The following is a 26,668-nucleotide window of genomic DNA, read 5'->3' on the forward strand; positions in this document are numbered from 1 at the left end:
GAGATATGAATCCTACCTTTGAAGCACATCCCATGAGTAGCAGACCCTTTACCTTTCTTCCTGGCCCAATCAAATTTGCCTAGACCTACTGTCAAGTTACCAGGTTGTTAGCTAGCTAGGTAATATGACTGAAAAACATTGTCATCAAAACAATAATTAGCGGCCTGGGATTAGTTTAAAAAAGCCTGCGATATGGTCTGTGAAATTACATGAAATGAGCGCAAAATAGTGCAGGAAGGAAAAAAGGTAGGTCTGGTAAGAGCCGTTTTCTTTGCTGTAAAACTGCAAACACGACTGTTACAACGCTGTTTTTACTCTCGTGTTACTGCTGCGTGACAGTGAACTTTCAAAGCCTATCAGACGGGCCTGTGCTCTTCTCTACTGTACATGTAACAACAGCAGAGTGATCAGGGTCTGCATCCCCCCCCCTCGCCATCAAAGCTAAATTATACACTGCTCAAAGAAATATTGGAACACTTAAACAACACAATGTAACTCCAAGTCAATCACACTTCTGTGAAATCAAACTGTCCACTTAGGAAGCAACACTGATTGACAATAAATTTCACATGCTGTTGTGCAAATGGAAGACAACAGGTGGAAATTATAGGCAATTAGCAAGACACCCCCAATAAAGGAGTGGTTCTGCAGGTGGGGACCACAGACCACTTCTCAGTTCCTATGCTTTCTGGCTGATGTTGTGGTCACTTTTGAATGCTGGCAGTGCTTTCACTCTAGTGGTAGCATGAGACGGAGTCTACAACCCACACAAGTGGCTCAGGTAGTGCAGCTCATCCAGGATGGCACATCAATACGAGCTGTGGCAAGAAGGTTTGCTGAGTCTGTCAGCGTAGTGTCCAGAGCATGGAGGCGCTACCAGGAGACAGGCCAGTACATCAGGAGACGTGGAGGAGGCCGTAGGAGGGCAACAACCCAGCAGCAGGACCGCTACCTCCGCCTTTGTGCAAGGAGGAGCAGGAGGAGCACTGCCAGAGCCCTGCAAAATGATCTCCAGCAGGCCACAAATGTGCATGTGTCTGCTCAAACGGTCAGAAACAGACTCCATGTGGGTGGTATGAGGGCCCGACGTCCACAGATGGGGGTTGTGCTTACAGCCCAACACCATGCAGGACGTTTGGCATTTGCCAGAGAACACCAAGATTGGCAAATTCGCCACTGGCGCCCTGTTCTCTTCACAGATGAAAGCAGGTTCACACTGAGCACGTGACAGACGTGACAGAGTCTGGAGACGCCGTGGAGAACGTTCTGCTGCCTGCAACGTCCTCCAGCATGACCGGTTTGGCGGTGGGTCAGTCATGGTGTAGGGTGGCATTTCTTTGGGGGGCCGCACAGCCCTCCATGTGCTCGCCAGAGGTAGCCTGACTGCCATTAGGTACCGAGATGAGATCCTCAGACCCCTTGTGAGACCATATGCTGGTGTGGTTGGCCCTGGGTTCCTCCTAATGCAAGACAATGCTAGACCTCATGTGGCTGGAGTGTGTCAGCAGTTCCTGCAAGAGGAAGGCATTGATGCTATGGACTGGCCCGCCCGTTCCCAGACCTGAATCCAATTGAGCACATCTAGGACATCATGTCTCGCTCCATCCACCAACGCCACGTTGCACCACAGACTGTCCAGGAGTTGGCGGATGCTTTAGTCCAGGTCTGGGAGGAGATCCCTCAGGAGACCATCCGCCACCTCATCAGGAGCATGCCCAGGCGTTGTGGGGAGGTCATACAGGCACGTGGAGGCCACACACCCTACTGAGCCTCATTTTGACTTGTTTTAAGGACATTACATCAAAGTTGGATCAGCCTGTAGTGTGGTATTCCACTTTAATTTTGAGTGTGACTCCAAATCCAGACCTCCATGGGTTGATAAATTGGATTTCCATTGATTAATTCTGTGTGATTTTGTTGTCAGCACATTCAACTATGTAAAGAAAAAAGTATTTAAGAAGATTATTTCTTTCATTCAGATCTTGGATGTGTTGTTTAAGTGTTCCCTTTATTTTTTTGAGCAGTATATTTTAAAAAACTGACAGAGGAATAGATGAGCAGGAAGAATGGACGGAGAGGAGAGAAGCAGGTGAGTGACGGCTGGAAGGGGATGTGGCTGGCTGATTACAGCTGCCACAGATGATGTGCACATGAAGTGGACATTACTGCACCTGCGCATACAAGAGACTAGCGTTGCATAAATTCAACTGAATGTCTAAACAAAACTGACTTTAAATATTTAATCATTTTTGTAGTATCATATGAAACGGTAGTACGGTATTCTAAAATGTTGGCATCATGATGTTTTGGTACTGTGGTATTACCGTGATACCGGTATACCGTGCAACACTACCTCAAACTACTTAACCATCTTGCTAACCTTGTTAACAGTGTAAATATGAATATTGAGAACATCGGTCCTGGCTCTGGTGCAAACTTTTGCATTGGGTGGTATACTGTATCAAGCTGGTCCCTAAACCATAAGATACAGCAACAGTCACTTACACAGTGAGAAACCAGCCCTACATCTGTCTAGTGTGTGATCCAAACTCTTATCCTTATCCAAGCCATTACCAAACGCATAAAGGGGTCTGGGAACAGTTCCTGGAAAGAAATCATACCAAAACATAGAGGTGGGGCCATGATGAAGAGGCAGTGAGGTGACCGGCCACAGTTAGCCCTGTAATCAAGACCTCTAACGATCCTGTATTAAAGTCTGCAATGACACTGCACTGATCGTTACGGGTGGCCTTCGCCTCTTCTCCCTCAGTAGACTGGCCGGCGTGTGAGGAGGACAGGAAATAAATAAGGGAGGATTAAATCTGGTCACGGAGGAGAGGGTCCAGAGTCCTCCGGGGGGTGGGAGCAGAGTGGACAGCTGCAGGAAATCACTGAACAGCGCCTGACAGGGGAATTAGTCAGACTATTGCAGGGCCGGTGACGTGACCTTCCAGTCCAGGCATAAACCAGGCCTGGCTAGAGACCCAGTCGCAGCTAACCTAGCCATTATCCCGTGTATTTAATGAAGGACGTGGTGGTTTATACCTTGTCAGGCCAAGGCTTTGTTTGAAACCCACATGGAAAATCAGTGGTTCTGCATCCAGGCACAACAAGGGATGTTTGTGTAAATTGGTCTGATTCATACAGTACACTGTGTAATAGTAAACTAATGTTAAACTCATCAACATTTTAGGATGTTGAGTCTGATCATTCATGTAAACGGAATCATCACATCAGAATGTGACATGTCATGACCACGCAGTTAATAAAGGTTAGAATTCCAACTGAATTTATGTAAGAGGATATGATCAGATTTCAATTCCCTTTTTCATAAGACTCCTTGAATTAACATGACTAATGGTCAGAAGAATTCCACCTGATTGAATGGGGCCTTTCAAAGAATGTAAGATTTCAATGAATTAAAGGTCATTGACTTGAATGAATATGACTAATGGCCATGGCTGTCATGTGTTTTATAAGAGGCAGGGGACATGTCCTGTTCTTGTGACAAAACGCAGCACTTCAGAGACCGTCTGGAGGGTGATGTCAGGCCATTGTAAGGAGTCATATTCTTAAACACAATTAGACATCCTGCCAGGCATTCTGTGTAATGTATCAGGGCAAACCTTGAGAGGATTGCGGTCGTTGCAACAGTTTATTTCAGGGGTTTGTGAACTTGTGCAGAAGAAAAAACATCAAAGACAGAAGTGAATTCATATGAGGATGGGTGCATCCAAGAACCAGTGCTAGCGGGGATGAGATGTCAGCTCATTGGATACGTGTTTTGTCCCATCACACCAAAACCCTTCAGTATGTGAAGTGTTGTTCACTTCATCTCAATTCATCCAGAATGGTGTTATTTTCCCACTTTAGTGGGTTCTGGAACACATCATGCCGTGACACATTCCTAATAGTACAAAAATGTGCCATGCAAGAAAACATGTCAAAAACAAAACAATTACAACACAATGAAAAACAAAACAATTCCCAAGAATTAACAAATAGCCCCCGCTGGATGCTCGGAATCAAGTATTCATCCAGGGAGAGAGTGTAGCTGGAAATGATAAAGAAATGAACGGACATAACTCTGTGCAGCTTATCAAGAGTGGCATCATGCTGCCAGCCGAGGCAGTATCTACTATACCGTTGTTCACTTATTTTGCCCTTATGACCCAGAGCCTAAACCCAGGACCTGCAGGACGTAGTCCTATTCAGCATGTGTGTAAGTGTATTAAAGGTATGAAAAAACACCAAATGTCAAACCATTCGTACAGTGGCTTGCGAAAGTATTCACACCCTTTGGCATTTTCCCTATTTTGTTGCCTTACAACCTGGAATTAAAATAGATTTTGCAAAATATTTTTTCTAGTGAAACAAGACCAAAAAAACCCAGAAAACTTGATGTGCATAACTATTCACCCCCCCAAAGTCAATACTTTGTAGAGCCACCTTTTGCAGCAATTACAGCTGCAGGTTTCTTGGGGTATGTCTCGATAAGCTTGGCACATCTAGCCACTGGGATTTTTGCCCATTCTTCAAGGCAAAACTGCTCCAGATCCTTCAAGTTGGATGGGTTCCGCTGGTGCACAACAAACTTTAACTCATACCATAGATTCTCAAATTGGATTAAGGTCTGGGCTTTAACTAGGCCATTCAAAGACATTTCAATGTTTCCCCTTAAACCACTCAAGTGTTGCTTTAGCAGTATGCTTAGTGTCATTGTCCTGCTGGAAGGTGAACCTCTGTCCCAGTCTCAAATCTCTGGAAGACCAAAACAGGTTTCCCTCAAGAATTTCCCTGTATTTAGCGCCATCCATCATTCCTTCAATTCTGACCAGTTTCCCAGTCCCTGCCGATGAAAAACAACCCCACAGCATAATGCTGCCACCACCATGTTTCACGGGGGATGGCGTTCTCGGGGTGATGAGAGGTGTTGGGTTTGCGCCAGACATACCGTTTTCCTTGATGGCCAAAAACCTCAATTTTAGTCTCATCTGACTAGAGTACATTCTTCCTTTTCGCGAACACCAAACGTGTTTGCTTATTTTTTTCTTTAAGCAATGGCTTTTTTTCTGGCCACTCTTCCATAAAGCCCAGCTCTGTGGAGTATACGGCTTAAAGTGGTCATATGGACAGATAATCCAATCTCCGCTGTGGAGCTTTGCAGCTCCTTCAGGGTTATCTTTGGTCTCTTTGTTGCCTCTCTGATTAATGCCCTCCTTACCTGGTCCGTGAGTTTTGGTGGGCGGCCCTCTCTTGGCAGGTTTGTTGTGGTGCCATATTCTTTCCATTTTTTTAATAATGGATTTAATGGTGCTCTGTGGGATGTTCAAAGTTTCAGATATTTTTTTATAACCCAACCCTGATCTGTACTTGTCCACAACTTTGTCCCTGACCTATATGGAGAGCTCCTTGGTCTTCATGGTGCCACTTGCTTGGTGGTACCCCTTGCTTAGTGGTATTGCAGACTCTGGGGCCTTTCAGAACAGGTGTATGTATACTGAGATCATGTGACAGATCATGTGACACTTAGATTGCACACAGGTGGACTTTATGTAACTAATTATGTGACTTATGAAGGCAATTGATGGCACCAGATCTTATTTAGGGGCTTCATAGCAAAGGGAATACATATGCATGCACCACTTTTCAGTTTTTAATTTTTTATAATTTTTTGAAACAAGTTATTATTTTTTTTATTTCACTTCACCAAATTTGACTATTTTGTGTATGTCCATTACATGAAATCCAAATAAAAATCCATTTAAATTACAGGTTGTAATACAACAAAATAGGAAAAATGCCAAGGGGGATGAATACTTTTGCAAGGCACGGTATAACTGATTGCTTTGAATAGGGCAACTATGGGTAAGCTGTAACAGATATACATTAGATTTGCTATAATATTTTACATAATGCCCTTGTAAGTGGCTTTGGATATAACACCAAGTTATGTATGTAGGGGGGTTGGGTTGGGGTTGAGGAGTACAACAGGCCATCTCACCTGTAGGTTGACCTCTGCCTCGTAGAAGGTGAGGCAGGAGCAGTAGTGTCTGTCTGAATCGATGTCCGTCAACACCACCGTGAAGAAGGTGGGAGCTTTCCTCTCTCGGGACAGCCTCCATCCTCCTGGCTGGCAGAACTGGAAAAAACACAAAGTATAACACACCATTATACATGAGCACCTGTACTGGAACTCTAAACAGGAACACAGTCTGCCCTCAGGGTGCAGATGAAATGGGCACAGGCAGAGTACAGGGCAGGCAGAGTACAAGACACCATGTGGCTTTTCCAGAGTGGTTACTGGAAGCCAGTGTTGTTGTGTTGAGAGCAGAGCCCGTATTCTAGCCCGTGACCCCACGAGAGCCGCTGCTGGAAACCCTTCAGTGTGAATAGGAAGGTATTACGTTAGTTAGGGGGCCATTGACGCCATTGTGGAAAGGATGCACAGGATGTCCTGTTTCAGTGCAGTAGTACTACTGCTGAATCCTTTAACCACAGAGCGGGAAATGCACACGTTCACGTTCCTCACTGCTCGTCAGAGGTATTTGAAATCAGCCTTGTTCTAGGCACAAAGAAAAGTACGTGAAAAGGTACTGAAACCAAAAGTACTGACTTTTACTGTGAGACAGTAGGCTGCTTTGTACTCAGTTGGATAAGCATAAAAACGTTTAGGATAAGATGAACATGACAAAAGCAGGATTGTATTGGATAACACTGGGATTAACATGAAGAATGTAATAGTGGATATTTAGGCCAACTCTGGTTGTTCAAGCAGGAAATCCCATGTTATCATTAAAACATAAACAAGATAATGACTAATTGACATAAAACCCCATGTCATAAAAAAATGCACCACTTCTTCCTTTTTCTGGGATAAAACGTATCACTTAGGGATCATGTTGTTTTAACTTTTACTCTACTACTGAATCATCTCATCTTGATTTATAAACATTAGAAATGACACAGCAGAAAATATATGTAATCTAATGGGAACATGAAGTACTGGTAAGCAAGAGAAAGGGAGAGGGGACGGAGAGGGGGAGAGAGAGAGAGAGAGAGAGAGAGAGAGAGAGAGAGAGAGAGAGAGAGAGAGAGAGAGAGAGAGAGAGAGAGAGAGAGAGAGAGAGAGAGAGAGAGAGAGAAAAATATACAAAGACTGAAAGAAGAGGAGTGCAGAGGGATAGAAGAGAGAGATGTGTGAGGATAAAACCCATGCAGGCCTAGGAGAAAAACAGAGAAATGATGAGGATGGAGTGTGGAGAGCAGCATGTGAGAGGCAGGCAGGCAGCCAGAGTGAGTATATCTTGTGTGTTTGTGCTGGAGGCTGAGCTGGCCTGGCTGTGGGACAGTATTTAGACTGCTCCTCAGGCGTTTCACTGGGAGAACATTGGACTGACAGAGGGAGAGGAGAGAGGAGCAGGGGGGGAAGAGAGGATGGATAGATGGATGGACAGAGAGAAAATAAAATGAAAAGAGAAGGTGGGTGAGTGGATGGTGTAAGACAGGATGAGAGAGAGAGGAAGAGAGAGAAAGAGAGGGAGCTGTGCTTGACTAGCCCGGGGGCTTGAACCAGGATGCCACCATCCTCCAACAGACACAATTGACAGCAGGAAATCTGGAAAAGCTGCATTGTGGGGGAGTGTCATACATACTGGGCCAGGGCCCAGACAGGACTCAAGGACAATTGCAGATAAATGTGAACACATCCAAAAATATTCAAAGTATATGTCATTAATCACTGTCGGAAAGGAGATAAACAGCTTTCGGACCGCATACCTTGGGAGATAAGCAGAGATATGATAAAATGGGGGATGGAAGCAGAGGACGTGTGTGAGTGTGTGTGTGTGTGTGTGTGTGTGTGTGTGTGTAACTTCTGCAAAGTTGTTATGCTCACACTACCACGGAGGTCTGAGGAGAGGCTCTGGACTGGATTCAAAGACACTTCATTGGGTCCACAGTTTATTTCTACCTCCCCTCCACGTGCCCGGTGCCTTTAGTAGGCTGAATAACAGCCAGACAGTCTACTACCTAACACCAATGAAGATATCCTATCCCTCTTCACGTGCCAGTGACTGACTGGAGAGCAATCATGTTTTGAAGGATTTCTCTCTCTGTAAATATTAGCTTAGACTCAAGTAGCTAGACTTACTAGGAAGTCTGAATAGGGAACAACAGACTGAGTAAGAGTTGACTGACAGGGACTTTAGTCGCAACAACAACGGAGATGCTAACCTGATACACTAATATCAGCACCAGTCATACGGGTGGAGAGAGGTGGAATGAGGAGACGGGGGAAATTGAAGAAAAAGCAGAGTAGATGAGGGTAGTGGGTTTGATTCCCGGGACCAACCACAGGTAAAACGTATGCATGCATGACTAAGTCGCTTTGAATAAAAGCACCTGCTTAATGGCACTGTATATTACATTATATTATTATATTAACTAGAGGACAGGGAGGAGGATGACTTGCATAAGAGACACAACAAAAATAAGTCCAAGGACCAGTAGCTGTCTAACAGAAAGGAGCTGAAAACTTACTCTACTGTCAATCATTCCATAGTAGGAAGTGCTTCCAAGCATGCCCTGAACGTGTCTCTCCTGCTGTGTGAGGGCCTATCTGCCAGACAGACACACACACAGTGACTGAGAGGGAGCAGAGCAGTGATTCTAGGCACCACTCCAGGTAGCAGCTCCAGGGAGCCCCTGCCTGCCACCAGCTGTGACGGACACACACAGTACCAGCAGACTGGTTGGAGAGATCAAGCTAAATATGTTCACTGCAGTGCAACAGGTGCATGGCTTGTCTAGAAACATACAGTGCAACAGGTGCATGGCTTGTCTAGAAACATACAGTGCAACAGGTGCATGGCTTGTCTAGAAACATACAGTGCAAGAATAAACACATACGCATGGAGTAAACGTACACGACTACACGCGCACACCGACATAGCATGCGTATATATATATATATATATATATATATACATACACACATGGTGTACAGACACGTACACACACGCTGAGTTACAGCGAGGACAGTCCCTGGTCTCAAATTAGACCACAATCAAGTGACAATGGAACTCATTGGCTAACCGACTCTGGGATCTTTGTCCTTTTGCACATTGTTGCCCTGCCACCGACTGAGCTCCCTGCATCATGTGGCTCTGTGTGGCATGGCTCCCCCCCTAGTCCACCCTCTCAGATAGCGACACTAGATCTGCAACTTGACCTGCTAAGAATCGGCACAGAAAAGCATGGGGAACAGTCCCACCGAATTGAAGCCTAGTTTGTGGTCAGGGCTGTATTCTAATACTGTGAAAATGTACTGTATGCCGCTGTAATAACTGCACAGGGGACAAACAAACAGCTATGCTGCGGGCACTGGGGCTGAAACTCCAGAGCGTCAGTCACACTGGGCAGGCTTTACAAGGAGACTCCCCTAGAAAGAAATCTGATGTAACCTTTACTGGTGTTGCTACAGTTGAAAAATGGGGAATGGAGTTAATATAGGCTTATGACATGGTATGAAATGGAACATCTCCACACCTCAAATTCTGAGAAAATAAATACTGGTTTCATAGTTTGATTTCCTAAGTTGATCAGTTCCAAAATGACATAGCCAAACAAACAAATATCAGAGTTCCTCTGTACGGTAATAAAATGTAGATGTCTCCTCCCTTCTGAGCATTAACAAATGTGATGCAAGACTGAACTGGGTGAAAGAGAAGGAAGTCTGTCTGGAAGTGGAAAAAGGACAAGTTGATGGGAAAACACTTTCCCAACTCCTCCGACAGGAATGAAGAGCATTCCCAGGGTGGAATCTCTCCAACACAACATTCTCTCTACAGTATGTCGCAGTAGATTTAACCCAGGTTTATCTGGTCGGTTCTGATGAATGAGAATACTACACAAATGCAACAGGTATCGAGATCCGACTATCTGAATTAAAGCCTTTGAGGATACTTTGTTGACCAAACACATCAAGTTCTATTATCCAAAAAGAGTGGCTGACTAGGTAGGTGAATCATGCTCAGTGGATAGGTTGCAAGGCAACAAGGTATTTGTAATGAAGGACAACATCCCATTCAGACGTGCCTACTCAAAAGTAGTAACAGTAATACCGCAATGCTGCATGGACACAAAACATGTCTCCAAAACAAAGTGCATCCAACCGATGCCAGTGAAGTGCTGACACAGTCTGAAAGCAAAGTGATTGCCAAGACTTTGTGGTCAGGACAAAAACACGGCAACAGATGTGTAGTGTTGTGTACGCTACCCTCTCTTGCTCCCTCCCTCTCCATCTTCGAGGTCCATCTTATCCTCCTCTCTCTCTTCCCGCTTCACTTCAAGGGCCTGTTTCTCAGGAAGACAAGACAATGACTGGCAGGAAAGTGGTGTCTGAGGTGGCGGGGTTGGATGGGGGTGAGCGGATCATTACCGGGCTGCAACCTGGCCGGCCTAGACTCTGCTGCTTTATCAACTCTGGAGGATGGACAGGACAGTGGACAGAGCGGAACTCCAAACATGTGCCAGGGCTATTTGAGTTTCCCCAGCAGCCGGGGCCACACAGAGCAGCCACATGGTAGGAAGTCTTGAGCTGAGCCGAGATGGAGGCTATAATCATAGGAGGCCAGGAGGAAGCCCAGCAAACAGGAGGCACACACACAAAAACACACAACACTTGCTGAGAACATCTTCAGGGTCAGCGTGACACAAACAACAAAACAAAGCTAGCCAGCTTTACACCACAGGTACCAGAGTGCAAAGTGGAAAGTAGAGCGCAGGCAGCCCTGTGATGTACTGTAGGCCAACTGGTTTGACTGGAGAGCTCCATCACACAGCAGACGACCGCCCACAGCTGGCATCTCACATCCATCCTTATTTCCCTCCGTCCCCACAGCTCTCTGGTTCCCTGAGATCTGTTATTCAACCCGGAACATACGGTTCATTTTAGAGGTGGATATTTTTAGCTGGCCATAAAGGACCGCAATAATTCAACAGATAGCTTAGGCCAGGAAGGTGGGGAAGAGAGTAATGGGCCAGGAAGGTGGGGAAGAGGGTAATGGGCCAGGAAGGTGGGGAAGAGGGTAATGGGCCAGGAAGGTGGGGAAGAGGGTAATGGGCCAGGAAGGTGGGGAAGAGGGTAATGGGCCAGGAAGGTGGGGAAGAGAGTAATGGGCCAGGAAGGTGGGGAAGAGGGTAATGGGCCAGGAAGGTGGGGAAGAGAGTAATGGGCCAGGAAGGTGGGGAAGAGAGTAATGGGCCAGGAAGGTGGGGAAGAGAGTAATGAGCCAGGAAGGTGGGGAAGAGGGTAATGGGCCAGGAAGGTGGGGAAGAGGGTAATGGGCCAGGAAGGTGGGGAAGAGAGTAATGGGCCAGGAAGGTGGGGAAGAGGGTAATGGGCCAGGAAGGTGGGGAAGAGAGTAATGGGCCAGGAAGGTGGGGAAGAGGGTAATGGGCCAGGAAGGTGGGGAAGAGGGTAATGGGCCAGGAAGGTGGGGAAGAGGGTAATGGGCCAGGAAGGTGGGGAAGAGAGTAATGGGCCAGGAAGGTGGGGAAGAGAGTAATGGGCCAGGAAGGTGGGGAAGAGAGTAATGGGCCAGGAAGGTGGGGAAGAGAGTAATGGGCCAGGAAGGTGGGGAAGAGGGTAATGGGCCAGGAAGGTGGGGAAGAGGGTAATGGGCCAGGAAGGTGGGGAAGAGGGTAATGGGCCAGGAAGGTGGGGAAGAGGGTAATGGGCCAGGAAGGTGGGGAACAGGGTAATGGGCCAGGAAGGTGGGGAAGAGGGTAATGGGCCAGGAAGGTGGGGAAGAGAGTAATTGGCCAGGAAGGTGGGGAAGAGGGTAATGGGCCAGGAAGGTGGGGAAGAGAGTAATGGGCCAGGAAGGTGGGGAAGAGAGTAATGGGCCAGGAAGGTGGGGAAGAGAGTAATGGGCCAGGAAGGTGGGGAAGAGGGTAATGGGCCAGGAAGGTGGGGAAGAGGGTAATGGGCCAGGAAGGTGGGGAAGAGGGTAATGGGCCAGGAAGGTGGGGAAGAGGGTAATGGGCCAGGAAGATGGGGAAGAGGGTAATGGGCCAGGAAGTCGATGTCTAAAACTTAAACAACGTGGAGAATTTCAGGGTCCATATTTCAATCATTTCTCAAAGTGTATTGGGGGGGGGCAAAATGTAATTTGTTGTGCTAGCATAATATGAAAATACCAACAGCTCTGCCGAGTTCCTCACATTCAAAGTCTCCTGGGAAGATTTCTTCACTTGGGGGTGAATACTTTGGATTTATTTTAAAACACAATAAATTAAAAACATACGGCTGGTTCACCACATGCAACTTATTTCAATCCGAGATGCATTAAAACGCAAATAGAAAAAGGATTAGGCATTCCTTCTCTTAAACCAATCTACTGTCAGTTTAATTTCAGCTTAATTCTGCTCCAATCACTGCAACCTCTCAAACCTCGCCTTGAGCACTCACATGCTATTCACTACACTCAACGGTGTCCCAAACCAAGGGGTGAACTTTAGTGACCAGATATGGAATTTAGAGTTTCATTTTAGGAAAAGTTGGTTAAGTGGGTTAATAAACCTAGTTAACTAAGGTCGCCTTAGTAAGATCTTTCAAACATGTGTTTCTTGGGTACAAGGGTAGGACTACATGCCATTCCAACATGTGACAAGCGGTTGGAGTGTAAGTTCAGAGAAGACGGCGGGATAAGAGCAGAGCCTGGCTTTTCCATCTTAATCCAAACCTGACATTACTCTACCTCTATTGTTGTGCTGCATCCTCACACACTATCCCACACACCCACCCCGTAGATGGCTGTACCCTGCTCTCTGACCTGTGCTGTACCCTGCTCTCTGACCTGTGCTGTACCCTGCTCTCTGACCTGTGCTGTACCCTGCTCTCTGACCTGTGCTGTACCCTGCTCTCTGACCTGAGGCCCCCATTCATTGGTGTGTAACATATTGATTAACACACTGAGTTACACATTCATGACAAGCACATTTGTGACGTGTATAGTTAACTTTCAAGAGCATTACTGCACTTGAAGAATTGACTCATCATTATATAGTTATTAGTGTGTGCAGTGCTGTTTACAGTAAGTAAAACAGTATTCTACGCAGTTGTGCGAAGCAAAGCAACTACAAAAACAACAGGTCGGCCCATTTGAAGAGTACAGTGAGTTTGATGAGGGCACAGCAGAGGGTAAACAGCTTTGTCCTGGGCCATAGAGAAACACAATGTGCTTATGCGTCAGCCTGTGGAGCCCCTGCCTGGGAGCCCTGTGATAATGGCCCAGGGACAGGTGCTTCCTGCCGGGCCCAGGCCCACTCCTCTCTCCCTATCGCTGTCACTAAGTCACTCTCCAACCGTGGCCTTTCTTCTGCCTGTTTTTATATCTCCGCTTTTGTTTTTCACCTGAAAAAACAGTGAGGCCCCCCAAACTTCATATGATTGGCTCAGAGTTATGCGGACCAGTAGCACTTTCTACTGTTGTTGTACCACCCCAGACCAGGAAGACAAAAGTGAGTCTGTGTGTTATGCTATATCCCTGATAGTGTGAAAAGTGCCACTGGAAAAACATACCAACACAATGGCAGTGCATTACACAGGGGACACTGGCCTTTAGTTTTCCAGCTGACTGCCTATCCAGGGCTCTGGGTCTATGGTACTGCACTCTGCCCGCCACACAGGATGAGGGCTGTGGGAGGTCAATGACCTGGCATTGGAGAAAGACATGGCCTCACAGACAGGGTCAAGGACTGGTGCCGTTTCATACTTCATTTTCATGGCAATACATGACTGTCATGACATGCTGCTCTTAAACACAGCAATTCAGATAAGTCAACAATACAGCATTTATAGCCGTCTATCATATAGCACTGTTAGCTGGTTAGGCACAAGAGCTGGGATTAGCACCTCATGCTAAAGCAGTTGTCATTGATGGGCCTTGGTCTATCCTCAGGATCAATCCAGCTCGAATATGTCTCCTGCCCTGCCCTCAATCACTAGGTCAGTGTGGACTGCTTCTGCTATGACAACAGGGAGCCCGAAACTGGGCTGGAAAATGTGAAACATAGGTCTCTTCTGCAGTGCCACTGGTGAACTTCACCCAACTATGGTAACTGCGAAGAAGCTCTTGTGACAAGGGGAATGGTTTGAGTAAAATGTCTGGGTGTCGTGGTTTCGCCCGTGAACCTCTCATACTGAGTGGAGGCAGACAGAAGGTGTAGGACAAGACACCGCGATTTACAGGTGGATCATGTCAAGAGAACGGACATTCCAGACAAATGAGGACATCTCTTAGCACTGCGAGGAATCTCAGGTATGCCCGCAGGCATTTTAGTCTTGCAGTCAGCACATTTCCACTGCTCCACGTAAACAGAGGCGGTGGCTGGCAGGGGAGAGCCACCATGGAGATGGGCAGTGAGGAAGGGGAAGGTCACAGGAGGCTGCGGCTTCTGAGCTGTGCTCCTGTGCCAAAAGCTGCGGCTGGCTCTCCTCCTGGCTCCTATCCATGCATTTTCCAGTTCCAGGGCGGACGGAGAGGTGGACGGTCTCACAGCTCAATGGCTTGTTTTGATTCATTGGAGCTGGAATAAAGTCCTTGTGAGTATATTTCCGTTTTATGGAAAACAAGGAAATAACAGTGGTTTTTTGGTGTGTGCGCACGCAGGCAAGAGTGATTCTAATTACTCCAACAGAGGGGTTAGTTCTGCTAAACTGTGTAACATACCCATGTGCTCCCAGAATAAGGAAGTCTTCAGATTACAACATATTAGCTCCATGTATCCTGAGTATTCACATTTCCTGATGAGCTCACTGTGGTGTTCATCATGGACAAGGCTGTCATGCACTCCAGCCCACTGCCAGTGCCGTTTCCTGGGGATTTTTGTTTCGCTGGCAGCCAAAGCATTGATTACTCATGAACATCTTCCTGACAAACACATGATTCTATTATCCCCGACTTGGAAGACATCCTGTATCTGGAATGCAATGTTGTATTTAGTTTTACAAACATACAGGAACAACGTGCCGTGCGACATGTCAGCTTTGGTCACACAGCCCAGCACCTCTCCCTGGGTCTCTGGACTGGCCAGGAGGAGACAGCAATACTGTGACGTGGCAAGCGTCCTAGTCTGACCCAGATAGCGTCCTAGTCTGACCCAGATAGTCTAAGCATGCTGTTTCAGACCCTGACACCATGAAACAATAACACCCAGAGATGCCGGTCCCCCCCAGTAGCGCTAACCTTAGTCACTGTCCCATCCACTGCCCGCTCCGCACCAACAGAACAGTCTGGATAACTCCAGCATCCTTCCCGGAAGTACGTGCCACATTACAACAGGGATTTGGGGGGAGACAAGAGAAATGAAACAAATGTTGACTGGTCAAGTCTGGTCAAATTCCTTCATTAGAGGAAGTCAGGCCCCAAGGAGGAATGTGTGTTTCATATGTACACAGTTTTGTTAAAAACAAAACAAGCAGAGGAAGATTAATACTGTTTTGCTGTTGGTGACTTCAAAGAATGTGTCACAAATGTTTTACAGTCATGACCAGATTCATTCTGCTCTTATGTACACTATGAATTCCGCTTTGATTTAAACTCAGGGGGCAGATTATCAAGCAGCACGAGGACTGGTAATCATTGCGGGGGGGGGGGGCAACCTTTCTATCAATCTGTTTATAGTATTGAGGCAAACAAGTGGCAATGAATGTCAACTGGAAACAGAACCTGCATCATAATTCATTAATTCCCCATGCAGCCAGGTGGGGAAGGAGGAAAGTAGGCAAGTCTGCACAGAGAGACCCTACGAACCTATCACACCCTTTCAGACAAACTAAACATTGCCCCGATGGATTAGGCTATGCAAATAGGAAAATGAAAATTCTAATAAATTATACCAATCCATCGCTAGCACAAAATCTGCCATTAAAATGCAGATCATTTTAATGAAAAAAAGGCTAGTTGACTTACACACGAAAGTGACCAGACAAAATAATAAATAAATAAAAAAATAGAAGTGAAAAAAAATCGTTACTTTTTGCTTAATATTTAAGGAGTCTCTTGCCATTTTAGAATGGCATATCAACTTGGTCCTGTGCAAATTCTCCACTGAAAAGTACATCTTCAGCCAAGAACAAGAGACCAAACAGAGAACGTCAGATAGTTTGATCTTAGACGTGTCTATGTTTTATTTCCATGACAAGACGTCGCTGTACTTACAGCAATGTTCATTCAAATGATATCCATCAGGCTACTAGGATATGGTTAAACAGACTGACATGGGCTTTCCAGGTAAGACCTCATGATCATTGGAACAGTACAACAAATGCAAAGTTGTACGAAGATGTAGACCTCAGGATGTACAGTGCTGCTACTTTGACAGGAATCAGATTCCCCTTAACCCAGTGGGGAACACCTGACAGGCACTTGGTTCTTCAATTTCACAAATGTCCAATATGCAGGGCTTCAGACTGCGACCCTTTGACTTGGTTGTGTGAGTAAAAAAATGGAATTGGTCACACTGATGCAAGTTGCACATTCTACCTGGTCACCTCAAAACATTAGGGCTGGGAATTGCCACGGACCTCACGATACAATATTATCATGATAGGTGCCGATATAATATGTATTGCGATTCTCACGGTTCTATATGTATTGCGATTCAATACTGTGATTTGATTGCGATTTAAGGTTCCAAACATATTGCTCACTATTTGTCTGCTGCAGAGACGAGAGAGCATGAGAAAACTTGTTTTGATCAGTCATGGAATTAAAAGTGCTGAAAACATGTTGGCTCCTATTCAAAAAGAAGATGGAGAAAATGCTATAGGCGCAGGTACAGCTGACTAGGGCTAGCTGACACTCCCTAGCGAAGTCAAAGTTGAGGCAAAATTATTGATATATTGTCCAAAATATGTTACTGTATAAATGTTTTCCCCCATCCGTACAAAACGTCCTATTTTGGGGGCGGATAAACCCATGAATTTGTCAAATAGCAAAGTGCATTATACTCATGATTCCTGTAATAAAAGTGTGTACCCTGTCGCTGTGCCTGCCTGTCGTTACGTTGGGGCTGGCTGCTGTAATGAGCGAGCCTCTCACTCTCTCTCCCTCCCTCGTGTGCCCCTCGTGATGTATAACATTTCAAAATGAAATTGCAGGGTTAAAAATGACGTTGTATGCAAATAGTTGTCCATATAAAAGAAAAGAGAGTCTTAGCTTTCTGTAGGTATACGTTCTATTTCTCAACGATCATTGAGATCAAAGCCCTGTTTTACAATCAAGATATCTGATATGGCTTTGAAATACAGAGCGTGCGAAAATGTGCATAGTAGATTAATACACGGATACTAACAGTAGGTGATGAATTAGCACCAATTTAATTAGGACTTTATATAATATTAGTACACAAAGATTAAGGCAAATTCATCTCTACTGAACAAAATAAAGACACGGCAGGTTTTCATCCATATCTTCATCACTGGAAATGATAAACGGTTGAGATTTATATAATTTAAAAGCTTACAAACAGACTCATCATACTATTTTATAATTTATTGGGAATTCTTCATATTTTGTCATTTTTTATCATTAAAAATGTAAATTATCTATTTTGGACCCCGGGAAGAGTAGCTGCTGCCTTGGTAATAGCTAATGGGGATCTTAATAAAATACAAAATGCATACTCTGGGTTTTTTTTCTTCATATTCGCATATGTTGTAGCTTTGACCAGTGGTTCTCAACCAGGGGTACTAGGACCCCTTGGAGGGTACTTGGCCTATCCACAGAGGGTACCTTGAGACTCATGAGACCATAGGGTTAGTGGTAAAATGCACGAGGGGATACTCGATTTATTTTATTTCACCTTTATTTAACCAGGTAGGCTAGTTGAGAACAAGTTCTCATTTACAACTGCGACCTGGCCAAGATAAAGCAAAGCAGTGCAACACAAACAACAGAGTTACACACGGAATAAACAAACATACAGTCAATAATACAATAGAAAAGGTCTATATACAGTAGGTGCAAATGAGGTAGGATAACAGAGGTAAGGCAATAAATAGGCCATAGTGGCGAAATAATTACAATATAGCAATTAAACACGAGTGATAGATATGCAGAAGATGAATGTACAAGTAGAGATACTGGGGTGCAAAGGAGCAAAATAAATAAAATAGATAACAGTATGGGGATGAGGTAGTTGGATGGGCTATGTACAGGTGCAGTGATCTATGAGCTGCTCTGACAGCTGGTGCTTAAAGCTAGTGAGGGAGATATGAGTCTCCAGCTTCAGTGATTTTTGCTGTTCGTTCCAGTCATTGGCAGCAGAGAACTGGAAGGAAAGGTGGCCGAAGGAGGAAATGAGGGTGACCAGTGAAATATACCTGCTGGAGTGCGTGCTACAGGTGGGTGCTGCTATGGTGACCAGTGAGCTGATATAAGGTGGAGCTTTACCTAGCAAAGACTTATAGATGACCTGAAGCCAGTGGGTTTGGTGACGAATATGAAGCGAGGGCCAGCCAACGAGAGCATACAGGTCGCAATGGTGGGTAGTATATGGGGCTTTGGTGACAAAACGGATGGCACTGTGATAGACTGCATCCAATTTGCTGAGTAGAGTGTTGGAGGCTATTTTGTAAAATGACATCGCCAAGTCAAGGATCGGTAGGATAGTCAGTTTGACAAGGGTATGTTTGGCAGCATGAGTGAAGGAGGCTTTGTTGCGAAATAGGAAGCCGATTCTAGATTTAATTTTGTATTGGAGATGCTTAATACGAGTCTGGAAGATGAGTTTACAGTCTAAACAGACACCTAGGTATTTGTAGTTGTCCACATACTCTAAATCAGAACCGTCCAGATTAGTGATGATGGACGGGCAGGCAGGTGTGGGCAGCGATCGGTTGAAGAGCATGCATTTAGTTTTACTTGCGTTTAAGAGCAGTTGGACGCCACGGAAGGAGAGTTGTATGGCATTGAAGCTCGTCTGGAGGTTAGTTAACACAGTGTCCAAAGAAGGGCCAGAAGTATACAGAATGGTGTCGTCTGCGTAGAGGGATATTCCGGGCAGAGTAAAATTCAGTTGGTGGTACAGTAACCGAAAAAGGTTGGGAACCACTGGCTTAGACCCTATTTATAGCTTTTTGAGTTGTGCCCGCCATCGGTTGAGAAACAACATGCTCTTGAATACAGGCCACTCTGGGTGCCATATTTGGGAATAAAATGGACATTTCAACATTCAAAGATGGTTGGAGGTCCACAGATCAGAAAATGTTGACTTGAATAGGAATCTGTTGTTTTAAAATTATACTGTCAGTCCTTCATAGGAAACCTATGGAAACGAGAGAAATATGGATAATAGAATAGACCATTTAAGTTGACATTCGACGGTGGGTGGACCGGCAGTTATCATTGTGGCAGTAATTAGAAGTTAAAATGACCACTGCTAAATTGCAGTGGTCTGAAGGGATGGGTCTATTCTATGAATTCTATGATTGAAGTTACACCGTAAATGGAAAGAGGGGGCTCGTGCGTAGATGTCAGTAAGAGCTGAGAGAGTTGACATTAAATGGCGAGTGAGAGAGAGGAAGGGGTTGTCAAGACTGTTATAACACTCTTTGTTTAACCACCAGACAACAGAAAGACAAAGAAAACAGTTATGAGCTGAACATAACAGTACGCCAGTGGAAGGGAGAACAGTAGCATGTGACCCAACTGTGTTGTGACTATTAGGATTTCCCATTGTAGCCAATTCAGGTGCAGTAATTCAGTTAGATTTTTTGGTAATCCAGTTATCAATTTGGCATTACCAGTTTTAATCACTTAACTCATAAACAAAATTGTTATCAGTAAAAACACTATAACCAATTGGTAGGTCTACCTTTACTTGTTACTTCTGTAAACTTTCATTATCCTCCCTCATGAGGGAGAGAAATTAGAAACTATCTTAAACATATGTGGGTTTTTGGGGGAATATTTCATAAACTTACAGAAGGTAAACAATTTCTCCAAAACTAAATATAAGGTGTTGACGTTAGTTGGCAGGGCTTTTCGTCAACATTGTGTTTTTATGCATTTCTGATACCTTAAGGCTTTTTTTGGTAGATGTTTAAGACCCCTTTTCCATCTGTTTATCCAGAAATCAAAGCCTTCACTTAAGTCAATTTTCTATGATGGAAAATTATATATTTTTTTAAGTACCTTTATTTCACCAAAAATAGACTCGTAGCTTTAATTTGACATGTTCCTATGAACTTCACTTTGTGCCTATGGGTACTTTGATGGAAATGCCCATCTCCTTTAAGTGAAGGGTGGTATCTAAGCCTCCAAACAGCCTACACTATTGACTGCCTACTCACAGCTTTTGAGGTAAGGGATCCAAAAGGAAATCACAGCCTGATGTCTTTGGTCCAGAAGTGAAAGTATGCAAGATCATTTGAAAAATGTGTTATCAATCTTTTTGGTGTTTGAAGGAACATTACTCTTACCTTGCATTCCTGCATTGACAGGCTCCCACGTCGCAAGGCTAATTTAACTTAATATATCAAACAGATAAAAGCTGTTGTATAACATGTCATATCCCTAAATTGAGAAGAAACAAATGCACTGCGATGATATGGGCTAAAAGTGCTTTTACATATTTCACAATGGGCTTGCATTACAGCTGTATATTGAGGTACTAGAGCTGAAACCAACCCCAAAATGAGTTCATACCCCACCACCTGACCAAATAGCAGGCACACTATATCCTCACAATCTCTTTAGAAAAACACTGAACTGGGAGACAAACATGACCATGTTGTCAACACTTCATTTTTGACAGGCATCCAACTTCTATAAATCAAGAGAGGCAGCTGCTATGCAGCCTTCATGAAAATACCTCACCATTAACTAAAAGCTAACCAAGTCTTATTCAGTCCCTCCAGGATTCCGTGATTCTGTGGTCCTTTTTTTGTTGCAAAATTAATGATTCCTTGCATATTATGCAATCACCACACTATTTCCTCATAAAACGGTCAAATTATCACAATATTATCCAAGTACAAAGGAGGGCTTGCAATTTCAACCAATCACCGCACTTTTACCGTATAATGTGGTTCCTAAGGGCGGCAGGTATCCTAGCGGTTAGAGTGTTGGGCCAGTAACCGAAAGGTTGCTGGTTCGAATACTCAAGCTAACAAGGCACATAACTCTAATATGCTCTAGGGGCCCCGTACTACTATAGCTGGCCCTGTAAAACACATACATTCTAACAAGTCACACGTCAAATTTTTCCCTCGTCAGCGCATTTTCGGGCCAAATTGGACAAAATTATTGCATATTGCCATGCAAAATGTCAGAATTTCCGTAATATAACAGAAAATCCCAATTAAATCCTGGATGGACTGCTTATTACAGCATACAGAGAAAGTACTGTTATTTCTCTCCATTCTGATTGAGATAGAGAGCATCACAAAAGAGAAAATGTCAATGTGGAGATTTAGGTAATGGGGTATTGTTTTAGTTGAGAGTCCAATGAGAGACTAGCTGGAATCCTGAGGAATGAGAGGAGCTCTAAACATCCACCATGTGGATCTATATATCTAACAACACCTCCAGCTTACATAACTGAATAAACGGCAGGATAGTAAAGCAGAGGAGAGGCCTGGCGAGGTATGCCAGAGACACCATAGAGAAGCAGCTTAGTCTGACTGGAGCATGGGAGTCAGTCGGACAGGGCTGGACAGGACTCCCATTGTTTACTTGGTCAGCATCTCGCCCACAGCACAACAACCACAGTCTAGAAGTAACATTTTCGGGCAGTGTTCAGTTACGTCACTGCAAACAAACACTCTGCAGGTACCTGCCTTAACCTCCACGTCACATGAGGTGAGGAGGGTGGTCTTAAAACTCAACCAAAACAAAATGAAGACTGAGTCAGAGGGAGAATGCGTGATGGTTGTGAGGTGTCCAAGTGTGGGATGTGTTGGGAAGCCAGGGCCTTTAGCAGATCCTTTGATGAAGTGCCGCCTGCTTCATTTATTGGGCTAAGAAGGGTCAAATGGTGTTGTGAAGAGTTTCCAGCTTTACACCGATGGACTTCACCAACCAACGTCACAAGCCTCCTTGAGAGCAGAACATGGTTCTATTGATACCTTTTTTTGGTTAGCTGCTATGCTACAATGTAGTCCTTTCAATCTCAATGTGACTGGTTGAAGCGCACATTTTACTGTATTGAAAGCTTCTTCTTTACAGAGTAATAGACCTCCAACCTTTTGGAAACAATATGACAACCCCACCCCCCCTTCCTAAGCCTTTATCTACCATCAGCTATTCCAGTCTTGTTAAGATGGACAGGGGCAGCACAATGTCAGTCTGAAATACCCCAAATTATATTCAACAATGACTACAGGTACTAAATTATGTTTGGTACCCGACTGTCACATATTTCCATGGAGGAGGCAAGACGAATTGTGCCTAGTAATTAAGTGACCCTGATGTTTAGCGTTGAATGCTCTCTGGAATGTGAGTGACTTCTCGCCCAGTGTTTTGCATAGAGCTCAGCAACACACAAGTTAACAGTGAGGTGTCGACATAAGTGAGAAAGAGAGAAACAAACAGAAATGGGTATATGTTGGCCGTTGTTTAAGAATCCCTCAATGACCACATACAGTTGAAGTTGGAAGTTTACATACACCTTAGACAAATACATTTAAACTCAGTTTTTCAAAATTATTGATATTTAATCCTAGTAAAAATTCCCTGTCTTAGGTCAGTTTGGATCACCACTTTATTTTAAGAAATGTGAAATGTCAGAATAATAGGAGAGAATGATTTATTTCAGCTTTTATTTCTTTCATCACATTCCCAGTGGGTCAGAAGTTTACATACTAATTGAGTGTATTTGGGAGCATTGCCTTTAAATTGTTTAACTTGGGTCAAACGTGTTGGGTAGCCTTCCACAAGCTTCCCACAATAAGTTGGGTTAATTTTGGCCCATTCCACCTGACAGAGCTGGTGTAACTGAGTCAGGTTTGTAGGCCTCCTGGCTCACACACGGTTTTTCAGTTCTGCCCACACATTTTCTATAGGATTGATGTCAGGGCTTTGTGATGACCACTCCAACACCTTGACTTTGTTGTCCTTAAGCCATTTTGCCACAACTTTGGAAGTATGCTTGGGGTCATTGTCCAAGACCCATTTGCAACCAAACTTTAACTTCCTGACTGATGTCTTGAGATTTTGCTTCAATATATCAACAATTTTCCACCCTCATGATGCCATCTATTTTGTGAAGTGCACCAGTCCCTCCTGCAGCAAAGCAGCCCCACAACATGATGCTGTCACCCCCGTGCTTCAAGGTTGGGATGGTGTTCTTCGGCTTGCAAGCTTCCCCCTTTTTCCTCCAAACATAACGATGGTCATTATGGCCAAACAGTTCCATTTTTGTTTCATCAGACCAGACCCATGTGCAGATGCAAACCGTAGTCTGGCTTTTTTATGGTGGTTTTGGAGCAGTGGCTTCTTCCTTGCCGAGCGGTGTGACGGCTGCATGGTCCCATGGTGTTTATACTTGCGTGCTATTGCTTGTACAGATGAACATGGTATCTTCAGGCATTTGGAAATTGTTCCAAAGGATGAACCAGACTTGTGGAGGTCTACAATTTTTTTCTGATTTTCCCATGATGTCAAGCAAAGAGGCACTGAGTTTGAAGGTAAGCCTTGAAATACATCCACAGTTACACCTCCAATTGACTCAAATGATGTCAATTAGCCTATCAGAAGCTTCTAAAGCCATAACATAATTTTCGGGAATTCTCCAAGCTGTTTAAAAGGCACAGTCAACTCGGTGTATGTAAACTTCTGACCCACTGGAATTGTGATAGTGAAATAATCTGTCTGTAAACAATTGTTGGAAAAATGACTTGTGTCATGCAAAGTAAGATGTCCTAACCGACTTGCCAAAACTATAGTTTGTTAACAAGAAATTTGTGGAGTGGTTGAAAAACAAGTTATAATGACTCCAACAAAAGTGTATGTAAACTTCTGACTTCAACTGTAAATACCTGAAATAACAAACTTGAATCAGATTTAAAATACTTTAAGACTGATGTGAATGGATATGGGCCTGCAATTAACTTTCATCAAAGCATTATACAAAGGGTCCATGTAATTAAATTAGCATACTCAACAATTTTGTAACAAACAAAGTCAGTCCGATCATTTCTCTGGCATGTGTGTGGCACGTTTCATTTCCTCGTTGTGGACTTGATGGTAGTAAATTCAAATATCGTAGTGATAAAGGTGCTGGATATGTCTGATTCCAATACAAACATAAAACACTCACGATAACCATCACAACACACTGAAATTATTTCAGCACATTGATTCCATTACCCCTGAGTCCCTTGGCAGAAATAAAGGAGGGCCGGATGGAGTAAAAGTCAAACGATTTGTGATTAGGCCTTTCCTTTGGCATCATCAGAGAGCAATTCCTTAACCAGACTGATGTTGGAGCAGTCAGAGCAGAATATACCTGGCATCTACTACTATAACCTGTTCAAAAGGCACTTAAATCTTTTGTCTTGCCTATTGACCCTTAATGGCACACATACACAATCCATGTCTCCATTGTCAAGGCCTAAAAATCCTTCTTTAGCCTGTCTCGGCACCTTCATCGACACTAATTGAAGTGGAATTAACAAGTGACATCAATAAGGGATCATAGCTTTCACCTGGATTCACCTGGTCAATCTGTGTCATGGAAAGAAAAGGTGAATACAGTACTGTTTTCTATATTGTAGAATAATAGTGAAGACAACAAAACTATGAAAACACACATATGGAATCATGGTCATTTATGAACATTTGAACATCTTGGCCATGTTCTGTTATAATCTCCACCCGGCACAGCCAGAAGAGGACTGGCCACCCCTCATAGCCTGGTTCCTCTCTAGGTTTCTTCCTAGGTTTTGGCCTTCCTAGGGAGTTTTTCCTAGCCACCGTGCTTCTACACCTGCATTGCTTGCTGTTTGGGGTTTTAGGCTGGGTTTCTGTACAGCACTTTGAGATATCAGCTGATGTAAGAAGGGCTATATAAATACATTTGATTTGATGTAGTAACCAAAAGTGTCAAACAAATCAAAATATATTTTTTATATAACTTTTGACTGGTACTGTATGTGACTCACCACCTGGATTCGGTCTTATGTAACAAAATTTGTAAATGTGATTTTTTTTTTTTTACATTGGGTAAATGTAGAGACTCGGCGCTACAAAATGGTATATCATACACTGCATTGTAGAGGAACAATGGGAAAGTAATTCTGCTTTGAAAGTTGATAAACTTGTAAAGTCACTGAGAAAATGGCCTTTGAATGGTTTGGTATCTAGTGAAGAGCTCTTTTTTGTCTACACCCATTCAGCATCGTTTACACCCTCTTAAGCATTAGCCCCACCCATCTCGTTTCGCCCTCGGAGCGCACACTTGACGCTCTGGCCAAATTTGTTTACCTCTGGATAACATGAAAACAGCCAAACCAGCTCTGCTGGCAACAATTTCCTTACGCTTTTTTGCAGATGTTTACCGACACCGGCCATAGTCAACATATGTTGTACACTTCAGCTTAAGACATGTAGCTAGCTAGGTAAACAATGTAAGATCACACACGTCACGTTACCTAGTTAAACAACAATGAACATAGTGCCAAATCATGTCGTTACTACCCTGCATGAATATTCTGGGAACTAACCATCCAGGTTCAATTTTAGCTAGCTAACATTAGGCTCTAACTAGCGAAGCAAACAGCTGTGGGATATGAATAATAAAGTCAGCTAGGGAGCCAGCCAGCTAACGTTAGCTAGATAGCTAACAGTACACTTTAGCTTGAAATGAAACCACTTTGTCAAAATTAGAAATGGGTAATATCTGAAAATGTAGCTAGCTAACTCTAGACTATCTTACCTGTATACATCATCATGCATGATGGACTCGGATGGCATGCCACAGTTACCCTTAGTTTGAAGATGTAATCCGGAGACCAGTGTTTTCTCCATCTCTTTAGCTATCATTCTAAACTACATACTGAAATCCACTGATTTCAAAACTGGATCCTCCAGAAAGTGGAGAATAACACTTAGCTATGCAGCTCCACAACACATTTTAAAAAAGCCGCGTTCGACAGGATTACCAACAGACTGACCAGCTCAAATAGACAGAAGCCTTCTATATGGCATACCAATCCGAACTCCTCTCTCGGCATGTCCAGCCCACTCCTTATATCAGCCAATCATGGCTAGTGGGAAGGTTGCTCCCTTTTTCTGTGGCTTAACCAGCAAGGCTCGTAATTTAACAATTGTATTCATATATGGCATACAAGTTTGTTATTAAGGCACATGAAAGTTCACGTTTCAGAAGGCTTTTCTGCCAAAAAACACATTTTGATTAATTATTAAGGCACATCAAGTCGTGACTTACAACATACGCCTAGTTTCCTGAAACGGGTCACAAACGGGTCACCTATGTAGGCTATAGTTTCAAAAGAAAACCAAAGAATGTCTAGGTGGGGGTCTCAGCTTAAGTCTTTGTGCATGAAAGTAAAAATATGTGAATTATAGACCTAGAGTCTATCCATATCGAAAGGGAACATTTAATTTCAGGCAATCTAGGGTACGTCATAGAG

General features: G+C 44.0%; 1 protein-coding gene across 4 annotated transcripts in view; it reads right to left on the minus strand.

Moving 5' to 3' along the window:
* The window catches only part of LOC106562098 (myotubularin-related protein 13), a 158,551-nt gene that overhangs the window by 82,952 nt on the left and 48,931 nt on the right, over window positions 1-26,668 (minus strand). For all 4 annotated transcript variants that reach the window (XM_014126678.3, XM_014126677.3, XM_014126676.3 and 1 more), the window contains exon 3: window positions 6,005-6,142. In XM_014126678.3, coding sequence (XP_013982153.2) covers window positions 6,005-6,142 — 138 coding nt within the window. The remainder of the gene's footprint in view (window positions 1-6,004; window positions 6,143-26,668) is intronic.

This window comes from Salmo salar, chromosome 11 (genome assembly GCF_965601325.2).
Source record: "Salmo salar chromosome 11, fSalSal1, whole genome shotgun sequence".
Classification (NCBI taxonomy): domain Eukaryota; kingdom Metazoa; phylum Chordata; class Actinopteri; order Salmoniformes; family Salmonidae; genus Salmo; species Salmo salar.